Raw genomic sequence first — 15851 nt, 5'->3', positions numbered from 1 at the left:
GATTTATGTTTTCTTGAACATTTGATTTTAATTTGATTTGAATGTTGTTTGTTTGATTAGTTTTTTGTTTGATTTTGCTGGAATGGATAATGCTTTCTTTATGTTTGCTTTGTTGAAATTGTGTAAGATGTTTGAATGCTTGTCGTGTTCTATTTTGGCTTTGTTATGTAACTTATGTTGCTTACACAATGAGGATCCATAAATGATTGGGACCTGAGATGAAAGGTGAGGTATATATAGGACTTTTTCCATATCTTCTTCACTCCTCACTATAAAGAACATTCAAAGGATTCTTCACAGTTTCTTAAGCAAAAGCGGGTGTTTCCTCCATCTGTTTAGTTACTAACACCTTAGCTTCATTTAGACTCATCAAATATTGTATATGGTTGTGTTAAGTTCTCTAATTTGTTGTGCTAGGATTTCTGATTGTGGACTTGAATTTTTTGGGGTTAGTAAGAGGGATAGTTGGTCAGATGGATGATGAATATTAGAAAGCAGGTCGGGGAGGTGTGGTGGTTCTAAGGAAAATGGTGTTTATTGGTTAGGGTTGATTATGTTGGAAGTGAAAGATGTGATGTAGTGTTTTTGGTGCAGTGAGATTTAGTGATGTTTTGAATCCTAAGCTGATGATTCCTTTTGATATGAAGGCCGTTGTTAGATTAGCAAAAGTTACTCCAACGCAAAAGTTACTTCAACCTGTGTTGGTAATTCAAGGACTTGTTCAATAAATTGCCGTCGTATAAGTAATTTAATGAACTATTGAACATTGGATAGTGGAGCTGGCTGTTCAATGCGTTGCTGTACAAAGGTAGGTAGCAAACCATTGAACTACACTGCACTGCTCCATCTTACTAACCCTTTTATTTCTTTTCCCTTCTCTTTAAGGACTTATATTTCTTAGTATACGATTTTTATTTATTTATTTAAAGCATGAGTGTTGATCCTAAACAAAGGATTTATTCTATTTTGCAATGTGTCAGTATTGAAAGCAATGCTAATACGCTATTTCTTAAGGATTCCCACGGAGTATACTGCAATGGTCATATTTCTTTTAGTTCGCTCTCTCTCGTGAAATGCACTATAGGTTGTGACTTTTCTGCCAAAGGTAAATTGATCCATTTTCGGCGGGTTTTTGCATGGGGAAATTGTTAAATTTCTCCATCTTATACCAATTTTGTTTTATCTGTGTTATTTACTTGTACCGCTGTGTTGTTATCTGTTATTATTTGTACCCTCTGTTTTCTTATATTTCAATCAGACCCTAATTAAAAATAATAATTTAACCTCAATTGTTTGGCTAATTCATTTACAGGTAGATTTTTTTTTTTTTTTTAACCCTCCTCTGTTGAAAAGTCTAACACCTGTTACCCAATTCCATTTTCAAACAGTAATCTTTGTATAATTAAATAATATTATGTTTTTAGAAAATTATAATTTTTTTTTCTTAAAACACGTTCTTGGTTATACTTTTTTATATGAATATCACCTGGTTCATAAAAATGATAAAATCTACATCATCAAAATTCATATTATTAGTCTTTCAAAAAAATCATATTATTGGTAATAATTGCACTTTTCCCCCTATCTTTTGTCAATCGTGCGATTTTGCACCCCCTCTTTTTTTTTTTTAACAATTTTGCACCTCATCTTTTTGTCCCCTTTCTGATTTTGCACCCCATCTTTGTGTTCAATTGCACTTTTGTCCCTTATCTTTTTGCTAATTGTGCGATTTTGCATCCTCACTTATATTTTTTGAGCGATTTTGCACCTCATCTTTTGCCCCTTTTCCCCTCTTTTAATGATGATTTTGAACAAAACACAATTGACAAAAGATAGGGTGCAAAATCGCTCAAAAAAAAAAAGAGGAGGTGCAAAATCGCACAATTAACAAAATATAGGGGGAAAAGTGCAATTAAGCCAAATAGTTATTACGGTCATCATTAGTAAGAGTTAAATTTGTTGGAGATTCAAAAGTTAAATTCGAACGAATGAGTAAATATTGTTTTACCAACATAGTAACGGAAAATAAAATAACACCGTTTTCTACATGTTACAAATCTATAAATCTTTAAAAAACTAGGTGATTTATACAATTTCAAAAAGTGTACATTAGTTTTTTAATATTAAAATCTCATTCAAGTTTTAGGTAAATATTCTAGAGCAATCATATCCATTGATATTTAGTAATATTAAATCAATGACCCTTGTTAAATTGACTTAAGTTAGGGAAATATATCAATTTGCCCATGCTAAACATTGCCTCCATTTTCATGTGCCCACATGAAATGAAATCATTTCCATTTGATGTTTTTTAATTTGAAGTCACCTTCTGTTAAATTCAAAGCATAGTTCTTACCGATTCTTAAAAGATGAAAGCTTGAAACTGAAATGAATATAACAAGTACTAATTAATTCCACCACTTCATTTTTTGACAACCAAGTACAAAGAAACTTGATTGAAATTAAATATTTAATAAAACTTGGTATTTTTGACAGCATTTTTCAGCACGCCCTTGGATGCTGAAGAAGCTGGATTGATGGCCTTTCTTATCTTAAAAACATTCCAAGCAGTGTTAGCTGCATGTCCCGCAGTTGCAAACACATGCTCTGTAGCTTCCCCAGCATTATCCCCAAACCTGCACGAATTTAAACGTCAAGAACTGCAATTTTCAGGTGTTCAAACTTATGTGTATGTAGTTGGAATTGGAGTACCTGAGTAATGGTTAATAACCTTTAAATTTGTGTATAATAAAATTTAGTTGATGATTAATGAGTTATCCAATATTGATACCAGTTTAACCACCCAACGAATTGTGTTAGCCATGTGTCTGAACTCCGTTAACCATGTAAAATGTTGTCGTATTTATGTGTCTTAAATTATTGTCTTCAAAGGGGGTACAAAGGGAAAAGTAGAATCAGCTGTTTGGATTAAGTCCAGCCTTTACCTGTTAGAGACCATTCTAGATGCAGCTTTGGAGGTGGCAGAAAGAGTTTGTTTTTCAGCAGCTTCAGCTGCATCAAGAACTTTGTCTGCAACATCAGAAGAGAAATTGCAAAGTCAAGATGATGTTGTTACTGCAACATCAAGATGAGAACAACAACATTGAGCATAAAGGGTACTGTCATAGTCTTTTTACTTGGTTTTATTTTACTTACTGACTGCATCAAGGGAAGCCAACAACACCTCTCCAGGCAACATCCTTAGGAATGCCTTTCCTGGTTGGGATTTAACCAAAGGGCCTATCACTGTTCCGCTAACTATGCCAACACCACTAAGCAAAGATTTGCTTAACTTTTCTGTCATCTTGGACAACTTCCGCACACTACATTGCAAATACAAAAGACAATTATCACTAACACATAACCATCATCCACTTGTACACTACATAAATTATTGCGTTATATATTTGTGCATTTCAGTGTCATTTTTGTATACCGTTTGAGGTTTTTATTGATCTTGTTCTTCTTCGAGGCACCGACATTCTTGTTGCTCTTACTTTCCCAGGCCACAACACCATTTTTCTTATCTGCATGACTATTTAGGATCATTTCTCCTCCTTTTTGAACCTGGTGATTTTTCCATCCCTAAATGTTCTTAGTTTACTGTGTCACCAAACGATACTTTTTTCATGGTCTTTCTGTTTTCACTTATATTCAACATTATCAGTCTTTCTTACCAGTGTCACACACACATTGTATGCATTTCGTAGCCTCAGGAAATTATAATGTTATTCATGCTTCTTAAAACAAGATGTGAAAAGCTAAACAAAAAAAATTGCTCCATTAATATTTTGACAGTAAAACAAAACCTTGTTGGTGTAAGCATTGCTGCAGATGAAGATACCCTTCACAATCTGACCAGTCCCTCCTGCAATAAGCTTTGACAGAAAATGATTGTAATCTTCAACCCTCGGAGCAAACTCCTTCCAATCAAGGTCATTCTTGTTACTCAACTTCAAGCCAGAAAAACAAGAGTGCTCTTTCAAAAACGAATCCAGTAAACTCAAGCTTCCATAACTATCTTCTGAAAAGGTCAAGCCGTAGCTAAGAGGCTCGCCATCTTTCACGGGCAACGAAAACAGGTAATGGAGAGCATCTAGCTTCACCACAGGCTCATCTTTAGTTAAAGGCCATTGAAGATCTTCTTCTACCTTTATAACTGTAGCAAGAGAAACATTTTCCTCCAAGGTTTTGATTACCATGAAATGGCCTTGAGCTAGTTCAAAAGCTTCTCCTTCATCCATCAAATGAACTTTGCATCTTGGTATTTGTATCAGAACTTCTTGTCTAAGGTTCTTGTGTCCTGCATAGTCTTCAATAGTACTGCTTCTGGGTATGGAGGTTTCCATTGGTTGCATAACTGTGGAACCATGAAAACAGCAACTCATATCCCTGCTTTGGTGCTGTTGCTTTCTTTTTCTACGGAGTGGATGTGGAAATGTTAATGAGGAACTGGAGAAAAAGGTAAAGGCCAGAAGGAAGCTTTTGCTGCTATGGATTCTTTTGTCCTTTGCTTTATTCTGTTCCTAGTGAATGGCGTTAAGTTGATATTTTATCACTTTCGGTGGAATGTATTATAAAGAAAAGTAAAATAAAACCAAGAGCTTATTGAAAAGTGTGTAATAATTGTCATAGAGGCTAATAGCATTACAGCTTGCACTGAGCCCAGTGTGAAATCAAAGACTTTTATTTTGAAAATTTTACATTTGAATTTTGTTTGAATTTCTTGTTTGCATGGGACTAATGCATGTCTGGGAGCAGAAATAATTCATGTCCAAATTTCACGTTTTTTTCTTAACTGTTCTGACTTGAGTGATTTGTTTGGTCCATGAGTAAGCGTTATGATGTGAATCACTATCTGTTTATAAACTTTGCAAATTTTGTGTACAATGTTGCATATATCACATAACTGTTACATACAATTACAAAATGAAGCCATGGGAAGGCTTGCACCGAAAAATAATATGGATTGAATGGATAATGAAAAAATGGAACTAAGATTCCTCCCACCATCTAAAACAATCAATCAATCAATCAAGAATGCACCAAAGAATAAATTAGATCAATTTGATCTACCAACACCCATGCTTCCAAAGTGAGGGAAAGAGACGGAGTTTGACGGCTGCTTGAAGCTTTCTCCTAGTTATCAAATTTTTTCGGTTGATGCCATTGAGCAAGACTTCTAGACAAAGAACCAAGGAATGAACCTCTGGCAGGCATCCCTTTCTTTCCGTATAAATGTTTCCCTCCCAAATCTGTGAAAACTGGACTCATATCTTTGCTTCTTTCAGTTCTTTCAATCTGCAGAGTATATATTCAAATACTTTTTGGTTGAGAAAATAACTTTAAAAGAAATCAAGTCACAGATGACGACATAAAGCCTTGACCAGCTTACCTTGATAATTTTTCCATGTTTTAAATAGTACCGAATACCAGACCAATTGATAGATTGTGAAAAATGAGACTTAATCGCGGACAGAGGGTATAGGAAGTTATCCACCAATAATGCAATGAATACCTGTTAAAAAAAAATAAAATTTTACTTTCTAACTTTAGCAACTCGTAATCAAGCACATTGCACCTCCCTGTTCTCATACATTTTTATTTATATTTCCATATTGGTTTTCCATTAAATATTTACGCAAGTCTCTGCATTATTTACACTTAACCTAGGAGTTCAACATGTTTATGTCAACCCTTGTTGTGGTAGGTATCCCATGTACAACCTGTGTCAGTTCATGCTTGCCAAGTTTTGTTCAATTTAGTTTTTGCCATAAATATATTTTTATATCCCTGCAAATCCTGGTATTTCCACTTACAGTCCCTGCAAAATTATGCCCTTCATTGGTCCCAAACATTTACTAAATCATTTGTTTTAGTCTCTACCATCAATCTTCATTTATTTCATGCTTATATGGCTAACGGAAATACACAACATTGTTACCACGCAGAATTAATAATGTCATATGGACTCCAACTCACTTTTACACTGAACCAACACCATAATAGGGAGTCGACCGTATGAAGAGTTGGAGGCTAAGGAGATGGGAGACTTGAAGGAGTTATGGTGATGAGTTGCTGTCGTTTCTGTACACATGGCATTATTAATTCAACGTTTATACAATGGTGTGTATTTCTATTAGCAAAGTCATTGCCAGATAACCTAAAAAAGTTATAGGGGGCTGAAAGTTGTCGTTTTTTAAAATGTCAGAAAATTTTGCAGGGATTAAAACCATATTTAAGCCTTAATCATTTTATGAATATTTAGAATATATGGAATCATAAAGCAATACATTCTTCACCTTGACTCACCATAATTACCGACACGATATAGGTATACTAGGCAATGAAGATTTACTCAGAAGGATTCAATTGTCAATACCATAGAATAAATGTACAGGACATGCATAGGATAAATATTATTAACATCTAGTCACATAAAAAACAAGCAAGAAAAGAGTACTTACAAGACACCAATTATAGGTAGCCAGAGAAAGTTGTGGTGCCTCTGGAGACAGCATGTTGCACAGTTGAACTTCTATCCTTGTCAAGTTCCACATTGAAAGAAGTTCCACAAGAGTGCATATGGCTAGGAAGGTCACCAGTGATAACCCTGAAAAAAGGCACACGTCAGGAAGAAAGAACTGAAAATGCAAGTTTAATGGAAAAGCTCATCTCAGTATTTTACCCCATTTTTATTTTCACTTTCATTTTCACAAACCCTATCTATTCATCGTAGATGCATAAATATCAGTAGTGGAGATGCAACTTGTAACAAAGGGAAAAATAGTGTTATTTTGGACTAAAATTTTACTTGTGATCATCACATCATTGAAACAAACAAACCATGCCATATATTACAGACAGACCCGATTTGTCTGTTTTATTTTAACAACCCACATGAGGTCAGAAGGTAATAAAATAGTAACATAATTAAAATTATACAAATTGCCTATTTACAAATTTTATATAACATAAAAATTCCAAACTAGTGATATTCCTGAGCGAACGAAACCGACAACAAATTTCAATTTGTATATGTAGCTTGAGAGCATATCATGAACAGAGCATTAGAGCTTCTAACACTGCAACTAAATTGAACAATAACGCATATTCAGCATCAGAATCCTCCCAAAATGTTCACATGAATCAACACTAACAACCTACCAAAAAAGGAAAAGTAGTGTGCTCACCAGCAGAAGTATAGGCCGTTTCTTCAAGTGAATATCCGTTACTATAAAATCTAAATGCTGCTGCAAGATGAATCGTTGCAATAAAAAATGGTGCTACGAATCCCCATGACAAATAGCAGTGAACACCAAACAATGCACGGTTCATCACCCAGTTAATGTTTGTTGTATATGACTCCAAAACAAATGTTTGTTTCCTCAAGTAATTCCAATATCTACACGTTTTAAAAACTAAATCATCAAATATGAAAGGAAACTTTATTTTTCAGATGATTAATAGTCACAAACCTTCCAAAATTAAGATCAGTAGCAAGGGGGTGAGGAAAGACAGCAACTGGGGGAGAAGTAATAAGTCTTTTATGAGCCCCTGCAAAAGACAGCATTATAGTAATTGTTAGAATATTAGGATTATCATTCTTTTAAGAGACTTATTGTTTTTGTAGTCTAATAAGGCTGAGAATATAATAAAATTCACTATAATAGTGGCTTACCAGATTATTATTATTATTTTTTTGACAAAAGATTAGTATTATTATAATTAAATATGGCAATTAGTGGATTCCATGTTATCTTTATTATTTCAGCAATAATTAACAACATGCAAAATAGGAACAAAAGACTATAAAAAATGGGCATTAAGTATATAGCAAGAAAAAATTTGGTCTATTCTAGTAAAATTACTGGAAACTCATTGTATCACCTTTAGGTACAAAGATCACAAATATCAAAGACACAATTTTTTATTACTGAAACGAAAATTACTTCCACAAAACACAAGTGTTCTGCAAATTGCACATGAATAAGTATTAAAATAAAACTAGATGAAAGCTCTTGTACGAATTACGATTGTCGGATATCTACGAAGAATCACCTTTTTATGGATCAACCATCGAGTAATCATTTGATACAGTTAGAGAAGTTATATACGATGACCAATGTGGTTAAACTTTATAGGATCAAAATGTTAATTACATCAATAAATTTGATAAGACAACCGAAGATGTACCAGCTATGGCTGCAAGAGTCATATCATCAGAATATCCACCATCTTTAAGTCCCGAGACTACACCATAACGATCTTGCCTAAAGTCATCGGCATGCATCTGGAGAAAAACTAACATGTTAAAATTAAGTTTTTCTTTAAAGCGACAACTAAGAAAAGGCAAAAGCTACTTGCCATCATACAGCCTCCCCAAAGAAAGAATGTTCTTCCACCAGTGGCAAAGCCCATCGAACAGGGCTGTATAATAAAACAGAAGGAAAAGGATTAAGGAAAAAAGGCTGTATAATTAAATTAAATATTGACATATTAAGGGACTGGAGGACACAGGTTAACGTTGATGTGGAATCAGCCTCTTGCAAATGCAAGGAAAGGCATGTAATAGATAAATGACGAGTCCAAACCTTTTAAATAATGATACACTATCAAAAGTCTAAATAAAAAGTTATCTAATTAATACTGCAACTTAATTCAAGTTCAATTAGCTAACTAAGCTTCATTCATACACTTTGTTTCAAAACAACTAGAAAATAAAATGGAAACCATCTCATAGACAGATTTGTGCTAAAGAGATCGGAGATAGAGGTAGATGTGTACCATATGATATTCATAGATGCAGTAACTCCCTAAACTGCCAGATGGCAAATCAAGAGGGTATCCAGTTTGAATAAATATCTGTGAAACATCAAAACAGTTAAAACCACAAAATAATTCAGGTTAGAAGAATTACTCTCATTAAACGCCTAAAATTAGAACAAGAAGAAACAAAATCAAAGTAATACCTCAGGGTTCTTCTCCATCTCACGAGTGAGCGCTCCAATTGATCCAGGATGTATCCTAACATCGTCATCCAAAAACAATACATACTTTGTGTCTTTGTGCATTTTCTCCACCCCAACCTGCCACGATGCCAATACTACGTAATAAATACTAGTGTAGTTTAAACACATCTAGCAAGGACAGTTTACCAGCCTAACAACTAAACAAAAATTTAAATGACTCGAAATTTTGATGTCAAATTATCAACAAGTTAATACAGGTGCTTTCACACTTCTATTTAACTGGCAAGTGTTATGCTAGGAAATGAGATTATGTCCTGACAGTGACCACCAATCAATGAAACAACTAAGATCATCACCGTATCCTGATCAATTGCACTTTGTATTTGAAGGGAGTATCAAAATATGTCAGTAAAATAACATACCAATTGATTGTGAATTTTTTGACTACAAGTTGTTGACAAACCAGCTACAACAACCTTAACATCAACATCATCCTGCATATATCAAAGCATGCATCCAATTTAGTGAAATGCCGATAAGATTAGAACATACAACCTATGAAAGGAATAAATTCATGCAAGGGGTCAGAAGGAACAAATCAAGCTTTGACACAGAAAGTTCACTGGTTGCAAAACTTAAATGAGTTAAAACTTGCAAAATTTGATAGCAATGATTAGAAAAGTGAATTTAGAAATGGGGGAAAATGTGGACTTATTTATACCTCAAATTCTGATATTAGTCGTGATATAGCATGGTAAGCAGGATCCTCTGTGCTTTCTACCACAAAAAGAAATTCTAGAGGGCCGCCATAAAGAGATGTTATCTGCATTTAAAAATTAATAAAAATAAACAGAATTGTAATAAAAAATTCCTATTAAAAGGAGATGCTCAAACCAAAAAGAAAAAATGGTAGAACAATTGATAACAAAATAATCTTCAAGTATTAGCTTAAATAGATGTTCAAAATTACAAGCAATTATTGTTTACTATGCAGCAAATGTGAATAATAATCAACAGTACGCCCAAAACACCAAGAAATCGTACAATTCAAATTAGAATTTGAAATTTAGGAAAATAAAAGAGAAAGTATGTGAAATAGATATACACGCATACAATTGAATTAAATTTAAAAATTCCAAGTCTAATGCATCATTCGTGGAAGAACCAACAAGACATGCACGACAGGTAAACCAAAAGAAGAAGAAAAAGAAACATCCAATAATATCCAGAGGAATTTATCCTGTGAGTTCTTACCTGACTCCTCCAGTTGTGGAGATTGTGTTCTCCAAACCCTTTCAGGGGCATGACTACTGTTACTCTTGGAAGATTGGCCTGATAGAAGTGCTCAAGCTCATTTATGTCATGACATAGGAAAGAAAGACTATTGCCATTCTGCATAGCTTCCTTCATTTGTTTTATCTCTCTGTTCCTGTAAGGGAAAAATTCAGTATTTCTCATAGGGGTGACAATGAAAGTGTTTCTGGATTCTGACACTATTGAGTAATGACTAATGAGTACCTAACATAAGAAGCAAGAGCCCACCCAAGAGCAAGTGTTAAGCAAATGAAACATCCCTGCAAAGTAAACATAACATTCAGATTTATTATTATTTACCATGATATTTCTCTTAAGCAACAAAGGTGTAGGAATACAAAACGAGATTTCAAGGGAACATGTTAATAACTATCATGCTAATATACAAAGCTTGTATTCTGATACTTGAGATTTACTACCTTCTTCATGAATTCCATTTCATTCAATAGTCATGCAATTTTGCAATTTCAATTTGATATGCAACTCATCAGTAAAACCCCTTCAACACTGTAGAACTCCCTATCCCTACAGTGTTTCTTGTGTTGCAAGTATATTCTATATGTGGAATTAAAGCCTACAAGATTTTTTACTGCAATGATTATGGATGTCAAATCTGTGAACATGACAGATGGGAAGCAAAGCAACCCCAAGCTGATACCTCCTCAACTATAAAACTGGGGAATAAAATCAGTTAAAAAGATCCCTGGGAGAAAGTAGAGATTGAACAGCTAAATCTCATGCATTTAATTAAGGATAGTTAAATATGCATATCCTACAAAGCCAAATCATTCATTCAAAAAAATTCATGGAAGTGGCAACCATATCAATAGAAATTCAGAAAGAAACTATAATTAATGTACTCCAATAAGCCTAAGCTTTTAAACCAAAATCACAATTGCAAATTGTCCACCCAAGATCTTCACTTGTGTGGCAAGGGATGGAAATAGGCCAAGCTGACTGATAGGAACCTACAGCCTCACCAATATCCAACCAAGTCGAGACATTTTAGAAGCCTATTTAGCTAAAGGGACCAAGCTCTAGGCCGCAGAAAAACAATTTCAGCAGTGAATAATATTTTTTTTATTATCTTTATCATTATTATTATATTAGAATTTGATTTCTGTTGAACCATTTTCCCTAATTTAAGCATATTAGCTTACAATAATTTTAGCACATTTAAATGTACTGTTATAAAATATAATTGAAATAGGATGTCATATAAAGTCAAACTATCTAAAATGTCATGTTAAATCTAACTTATGGTCATTGGCCGATTAGCTCGTAAGTCTCACGAAAGATAGGTTTGGTTACTTATTTAAAATGGTTAATATGAAATAGGTGTTTAAGTAAACTAACATGCAATAATAGGATTTCAAAAATACCGGACCCATGTCATAAAATAAGCCTATGACAAGTAAACAAGGCTTGGCCCTTGAGTTTCTTGATCAGATTAGACTTAGCCCTTGCAAAACCTAGCTCAGACTAGCATAATTTCGGATTTGGATTCGGTGTTGCAACTACATGACACAGTCAAATTTGTCAATCATCGGCTTTAAATCAATGGCAAAGATCATTAAACCGCATAAAACCAACCGTATATTACGGACCGTCCAATATCAAATCAACGGCAGTGATAAATTAATGTGTGGAAGTGGGTGAATTCGCAACTCCACCGGTCCCATCTTTCCAGCAACCTCAAGTACCCCCCCTTTAGTACTTGGTTCAGACATCAGATCCCAACGAAGTCACCACTTTGACTACCCATCAAAAAAAAAAAAAAAGTATAATTGGCAGCTACAACCCAGCCAAGTAGAAGTGAAAAGCAACGAAGTTTACAATGTAGTAATGAATTTAACTCTAAACAAAACTTTACAGTAATTGAATATAATAAAAAGGGAATTAGTAGTACTATTATTGAATTGAATAGAATAATATTTGAGTAGAAGTGAGAGTAATTATGTTGAAGAATTGAGAGCATAGAATGAAGAAGAGAGAAATAAAAAAAATAAAAAAAACCTGGATCTGAACGTAGACGGCGAAGGGACTACAAAAAGTTCTGCTGAGAGAGAAGAGGAACATATCCAATGAAGACATTTTTGTATTGTGCAACTCTGTAACCTCTCTATGTTGTTGTTCTATTCTGTGCGTATATGAAACGTTTATTTCTCTCTCTCTCTCTCTAAAGAGTTGAAAATGAATTCAGATAGGCAAGAGCGGCATTCGGTGAGAGAAACAAAGAAGCTGGCAACACAAGAGAGAGAAACCGAACACAACACAACAGACCAGAACAGAGTGTATTTTGTAACGCTTCACGAAACCTTTATTTTTTTCAATTTATTTACTTACCGTTTATGCTAATAATATTCTCCAATTTAGTTTTTTTTTTTTACATAAATAATATAGCAGGTCTTTCGTTTTTCTAGAAATTCTTTATTTTAATTTTGACTAACGAGGATCAGATCATTGGAGGATTTGGGCGTAATTGATGTCACACAGTTTAAGCAAACAATCATGCAAAATCAATTCGTCAAAAAAAAAAAAAAAAATCATGCAAAATCTAGTATTTAGTTTATGAATAATATTTGAAAATAAATTTGTGTATCTCCGTGAGCTTAAGTCAGTTTGTATGAGTCGGATCGGATCAATGTTTAAATCCTAGAATTTTACTCCCTAAAAAAAAAAAAATCCTAAACATTCTATTTATTTATTTTGAATGTGAATTTATAACCACTAAACTGTCTCATAAAATAAATTATGTATAACCTAATTTTAGGGGATATTGGTGTATTTAATGGCTTTGCGGAGCATGAAATACAAGAAGTTTTTGTCCCTTAAAAAAAAAATAGAAAAAATTTGTGTTATAGTCTATGGATGTGTTTGGTAAAAAAAAAGCTATAAGTTAGCTGATAGCTGATAAGCTAGCTGAAAAACAAGTTTATAGCTGATGGCTGATAGCTTATAGTTAAAAAGTTAGCTGATAACTGATAGTTTATAGTTAAAAATGATTAAAATTAAAAGTGTTTGGTAAAATTAGCTCTTTAAGTGACTATAAATATAAAATGACATAAAAGGACATGTTTGTTTAATATCATATATATAATTTTTATTACTTAACGCATTTATTTTTAAATATTTAAATATATTTCAAATTATTTTCATCTCCAAAATAATAAATGTATTTATGAATTCAATCAAATTTTTTTATTTAACAATTTTTATTTTATGTTTATGAATATTATTTAACTAAACTTGCTTCACTATTTATTATAAATTTTATATAAAACTATATATTATATGAATTATGAGCAAAGTAAAAAAAAAACAAAAAAGTTGACAAGAAAATTTAAAAAGTCATACATGGTAAACGTGGTTAGTTTAAGAAGATAGTAGATAGTTTTTTTTATTATAATAAAATAAAATAAAATTAAGAAAAGGTTAAAATGGGAAGAAAGTATAAAAAGCTATAAGCTAAAAAGCTATTTGGATTAACTTCTTAAAAAACGCTATAAGCTAGTGAAAAAAGTTTTTTACCAAACACATCTCATTTTATCAAAACAAGCTTATAAGCTAGTCCAACAAGCTATAAGCTAGCTTTTTTGTGTTACCAAACACAGCCTATAGGACTCCACACTTGTCAAAAAAAAGTCTATAGGACTGCATTAAAAAACTAAGATAGATAACTTGAAAAACAAAAAACTAAGATAGAGAAAAATTTTAAGGTTCAAAGAGATTTACATTTATTTTCATAGATTAATATATGCGACTCAAATATGAAACATCAACATACAAGACAACGACATGTATTTTTATCTCTTTTAAAAAAAAAAATAGACATGTATTTTTATCATTAGATTAACCCATCAAAGTTAAATATAATCTTAATTATTGGTCAAAAAGTTATTTTATTATTTAAATTTGATTTTTTTTATACAAACTAGTACTACAATTCAAAAATACTTTAATTATATGTTAAGATATAAAATAAATTATCATTTTATTGTTAAAAAATTAAAGAAAATCATCAATAAATAAACAAAACATGATATTATTCCTTTTTATAACCTAAAATATTTATAGTGTAACATGTGATTTCATTCAATTTGTTTAGTTTTCTTAAAAAAATCAGGTTTTACTGACGTACAATCATATATTTACGATACAAAGATGAGAGAACCACCAACTCAACTTATCATATGATTTACAATACAAATATACAATCTATCAATAACAAAATCCTAACTTCAAACTCAATTCAATTTAATGCGAGAGGAGTTTGTGTCCATTCGTGTTACCTAAATAACTCCCTATGATATTAAATATAAGCAAAAAAAGTCAAATAAAATTAATGTATTTGGAGTCCTATAAATCCTAACTCAATTGACAGAAACGTCGAAATTGTTAGGTCGGACGTCATACTAAGGTTCGAACTCCGACACCTCCACTTTATATGCGTGAGTTTATGATGATTTTGTCATTTCGTCTAAAAAAAATTAATATATTTGAATAAATTTTGAGTCAGATACATGAACATTATTTGATTTTTTTTATTTATATTTAAGATTGGATAGAGTATGACATATTCTTATGAATATACAAGAGCTCGATGAATAAGCAAAGCTCCCTCCTACCTATTTGTTTTTACTTTTTTTCTACTGTCTAGATTGAAACTATAAATGTTGAGACTATTTGTAGACAAATAGATACAAGTGGAGAGTGAGTCTTATCCTGTCATCCAACTCTTGTTTAACAAGAAAAAGATCTAAATACTCTCATATGTCTTTTATTGAAGAATTTAATAGGAATATTCTCCACGATATATACGTGCATGTTAACGATTAAAGTCGTTTCCTTTCCCTTTCATAATAAAGTACTTTTTTTAGAGGCATAATAAAGTATTCTTTCCATACAAAATTAATGTTTTTTTTCTCTTTCTGTTTTATATATGGTTTATGTCGCTTTTTTATGATTATAATGAAATTTTGAATTTGAATTTTACTGTTTCTTTATGATTAAGTCAGTCGTTGGATTGGTGGTTGCTTAGCAGGAGAGAAGATTGAAGAATGACAGCATGCATGCAAGGTGTCACGTGTTTATTCGCAATAATAACCCAAGAAGGAGTAACATATGGGCACATCCAACCAAAAGTCGACAGCACATAAATGATAAACACCTTAAATTAAAGAAACATGTAACATAGACAGAGGGTTGAAAAGGGATGGTGGTTATGTATGTAGCTGAAAGGAAATGAATGGCTGCTATGTAGTTGAAAGAACCTGTTGTGATTAACAACCTTAAAAATTGATGATGCTTTTCAAGAGGAAGGAGGCAACATGTCATGATGCTTGATGGAAGAAAGGGCCAACAAGCTGTGAAATTGAAATTACATGTTTTTCTTGAAATTCCGTTTAATTTTTTTCATTTTGCGTCTATGTTGTTGCATAAATTTTAAGATTAAATATGTTTCAGGTCTATATAAATATTCAATTTATTTTTGACCAAAAAAATATTCAATTTTTTTCGTTTTAATCCTCATAAGAATTTTCTTCGACTTTTGGTCTCTTCAAA

At 32.5% G+C, this 15851-nt stretch overlaps 2 protein-coding genes across 3 annotated transcripts; both read right to left on the bottom strand.

Moving 5' to 3' along the window:
- Positions 1-2352: 2352 nt before the first annotated feature.
- On the bottom strand, positions 2353-4578 carry LOC11414376 (senescence/dehydration-associated protein At4g35985, chloroplastic). Its single transcript, XM_003630664.4, has 5 exons — positions 3810-4578; positions 3437-3567; positions 3157-3323; positions 2946-3030; positions 2353-2636 (listed from the first exon to the last, which is right to left on the bottom strand). Exons 1-5 carry the CDS (start codon positions 4386-4388, stop codon positions 2471-2473), a joined length of 1128 nt encoding a protein of 375 aa, XP_003630712.1. The 5' UTR covers positions 4389-4578; the 3' UTR covers positions 2353-2470.
- Positions 4579-4839: 261 nt separating this feature from the next.
- LOC11414375 (uncharacterized) lies at positions 4840-12585 on the bottom strand. Of its 2 annotated transcripts, none has more exons than XM_003630663.4 (14): positions 12303-12585; positions 10491-10546; positions 10227-10401; positions 9694-9795; positions 9395-9466; positions 8973-9089; positions 8788-8865; positions 8368-8430; positions 8197-8293; positions 7479-7557; positions 7194-7405; positions 6468-6613; positions 5396-5518; positions 4840-5301 (listed from the first exon to the last, which is right to left on the bottom strand). In XM_003630663.4, the coding sequence occupies exons 1-14, from the start codon at positions 12378-12380 to the stop codon at positions 5140-5142; spliced, it is 1560 nt and encodes a 519-aa protein (XP_003630711.1). In that variant the 5' UTR covers positions 12381-12585; the 3' UTR covers positions 4840-5139. The 2 variants fall into 2 exon arrangements, with proteins under 2 accessions (XP_003630711.1, XP_039684658.1); XM_039828724.1 differs by lacking the exon at positions 12303-12585 and adding an exon at positions 10706-11368.
- Between the last annotated feature and the right edge of the window lie 3266 nt (positions 12586-15851).

The sequence above is a fragment of the Medicago truncatula genome, chromosome 8, assembly GCF_003473485.1.
Source record: "Medicago truncatula cultivar Jemalong A17 chromosome 8, MtrunA17r5.0-ANR, whole genome shotgun sequence".
Lineage (NCBI taxonomy): Eukaryota > Viridiplantae > Streptophyta > Magnoliopsida > Fabales > Fabaceae > Medicago > Medicago truncatula.
This window is presented reverse-complemented; position numbering and strand designations above follow the sequence as displayed.

Coding starts and splice junctions, on each gene's coding strand:
- LOC11414376 (XM_003630664.4), bottom strand. CDS start 4,388: ATGAGTTGCTGTTTTCATGGTTCCACAGTTATGCAACCAATGGAAACC. Junction 3,031..3,156: donor GGCTTCCCTTGATGCAGTCA/GTAAGTAAAATA, acceptor CTGATGTTGCAG/ACAAAGTTCTTGATGCAGCT. Junction 2,637..2,945: donor TCTAGAATGGTCTCTAACAG/GTAAAGGCTGGA, acceptor AAATTCGTGCAG/GTTTGGGGATAATGCTGGGG.
- LOC11414375 (XM_003630663.4), bottom strand. CDS start 12,380: ATGTCTTCATTGGATATGTTCCTCTTCTCTCTCAGCAGAACTTTTTGT. Junction 8,294..8,367: donor TTTGGGGAGGCTGTATGATG/GCAAGTAGCTTT, acceptor GTTTTTCTCCAG/ATGCATGCCGATGACTTTAG. Junction 5,302..5,395: donor AACATGGAAAAATTATCAAG/GTAAGCTGGTCA, acceptor TATACTCTGCAG/ATTGAAAGAACTGAAAGAAG.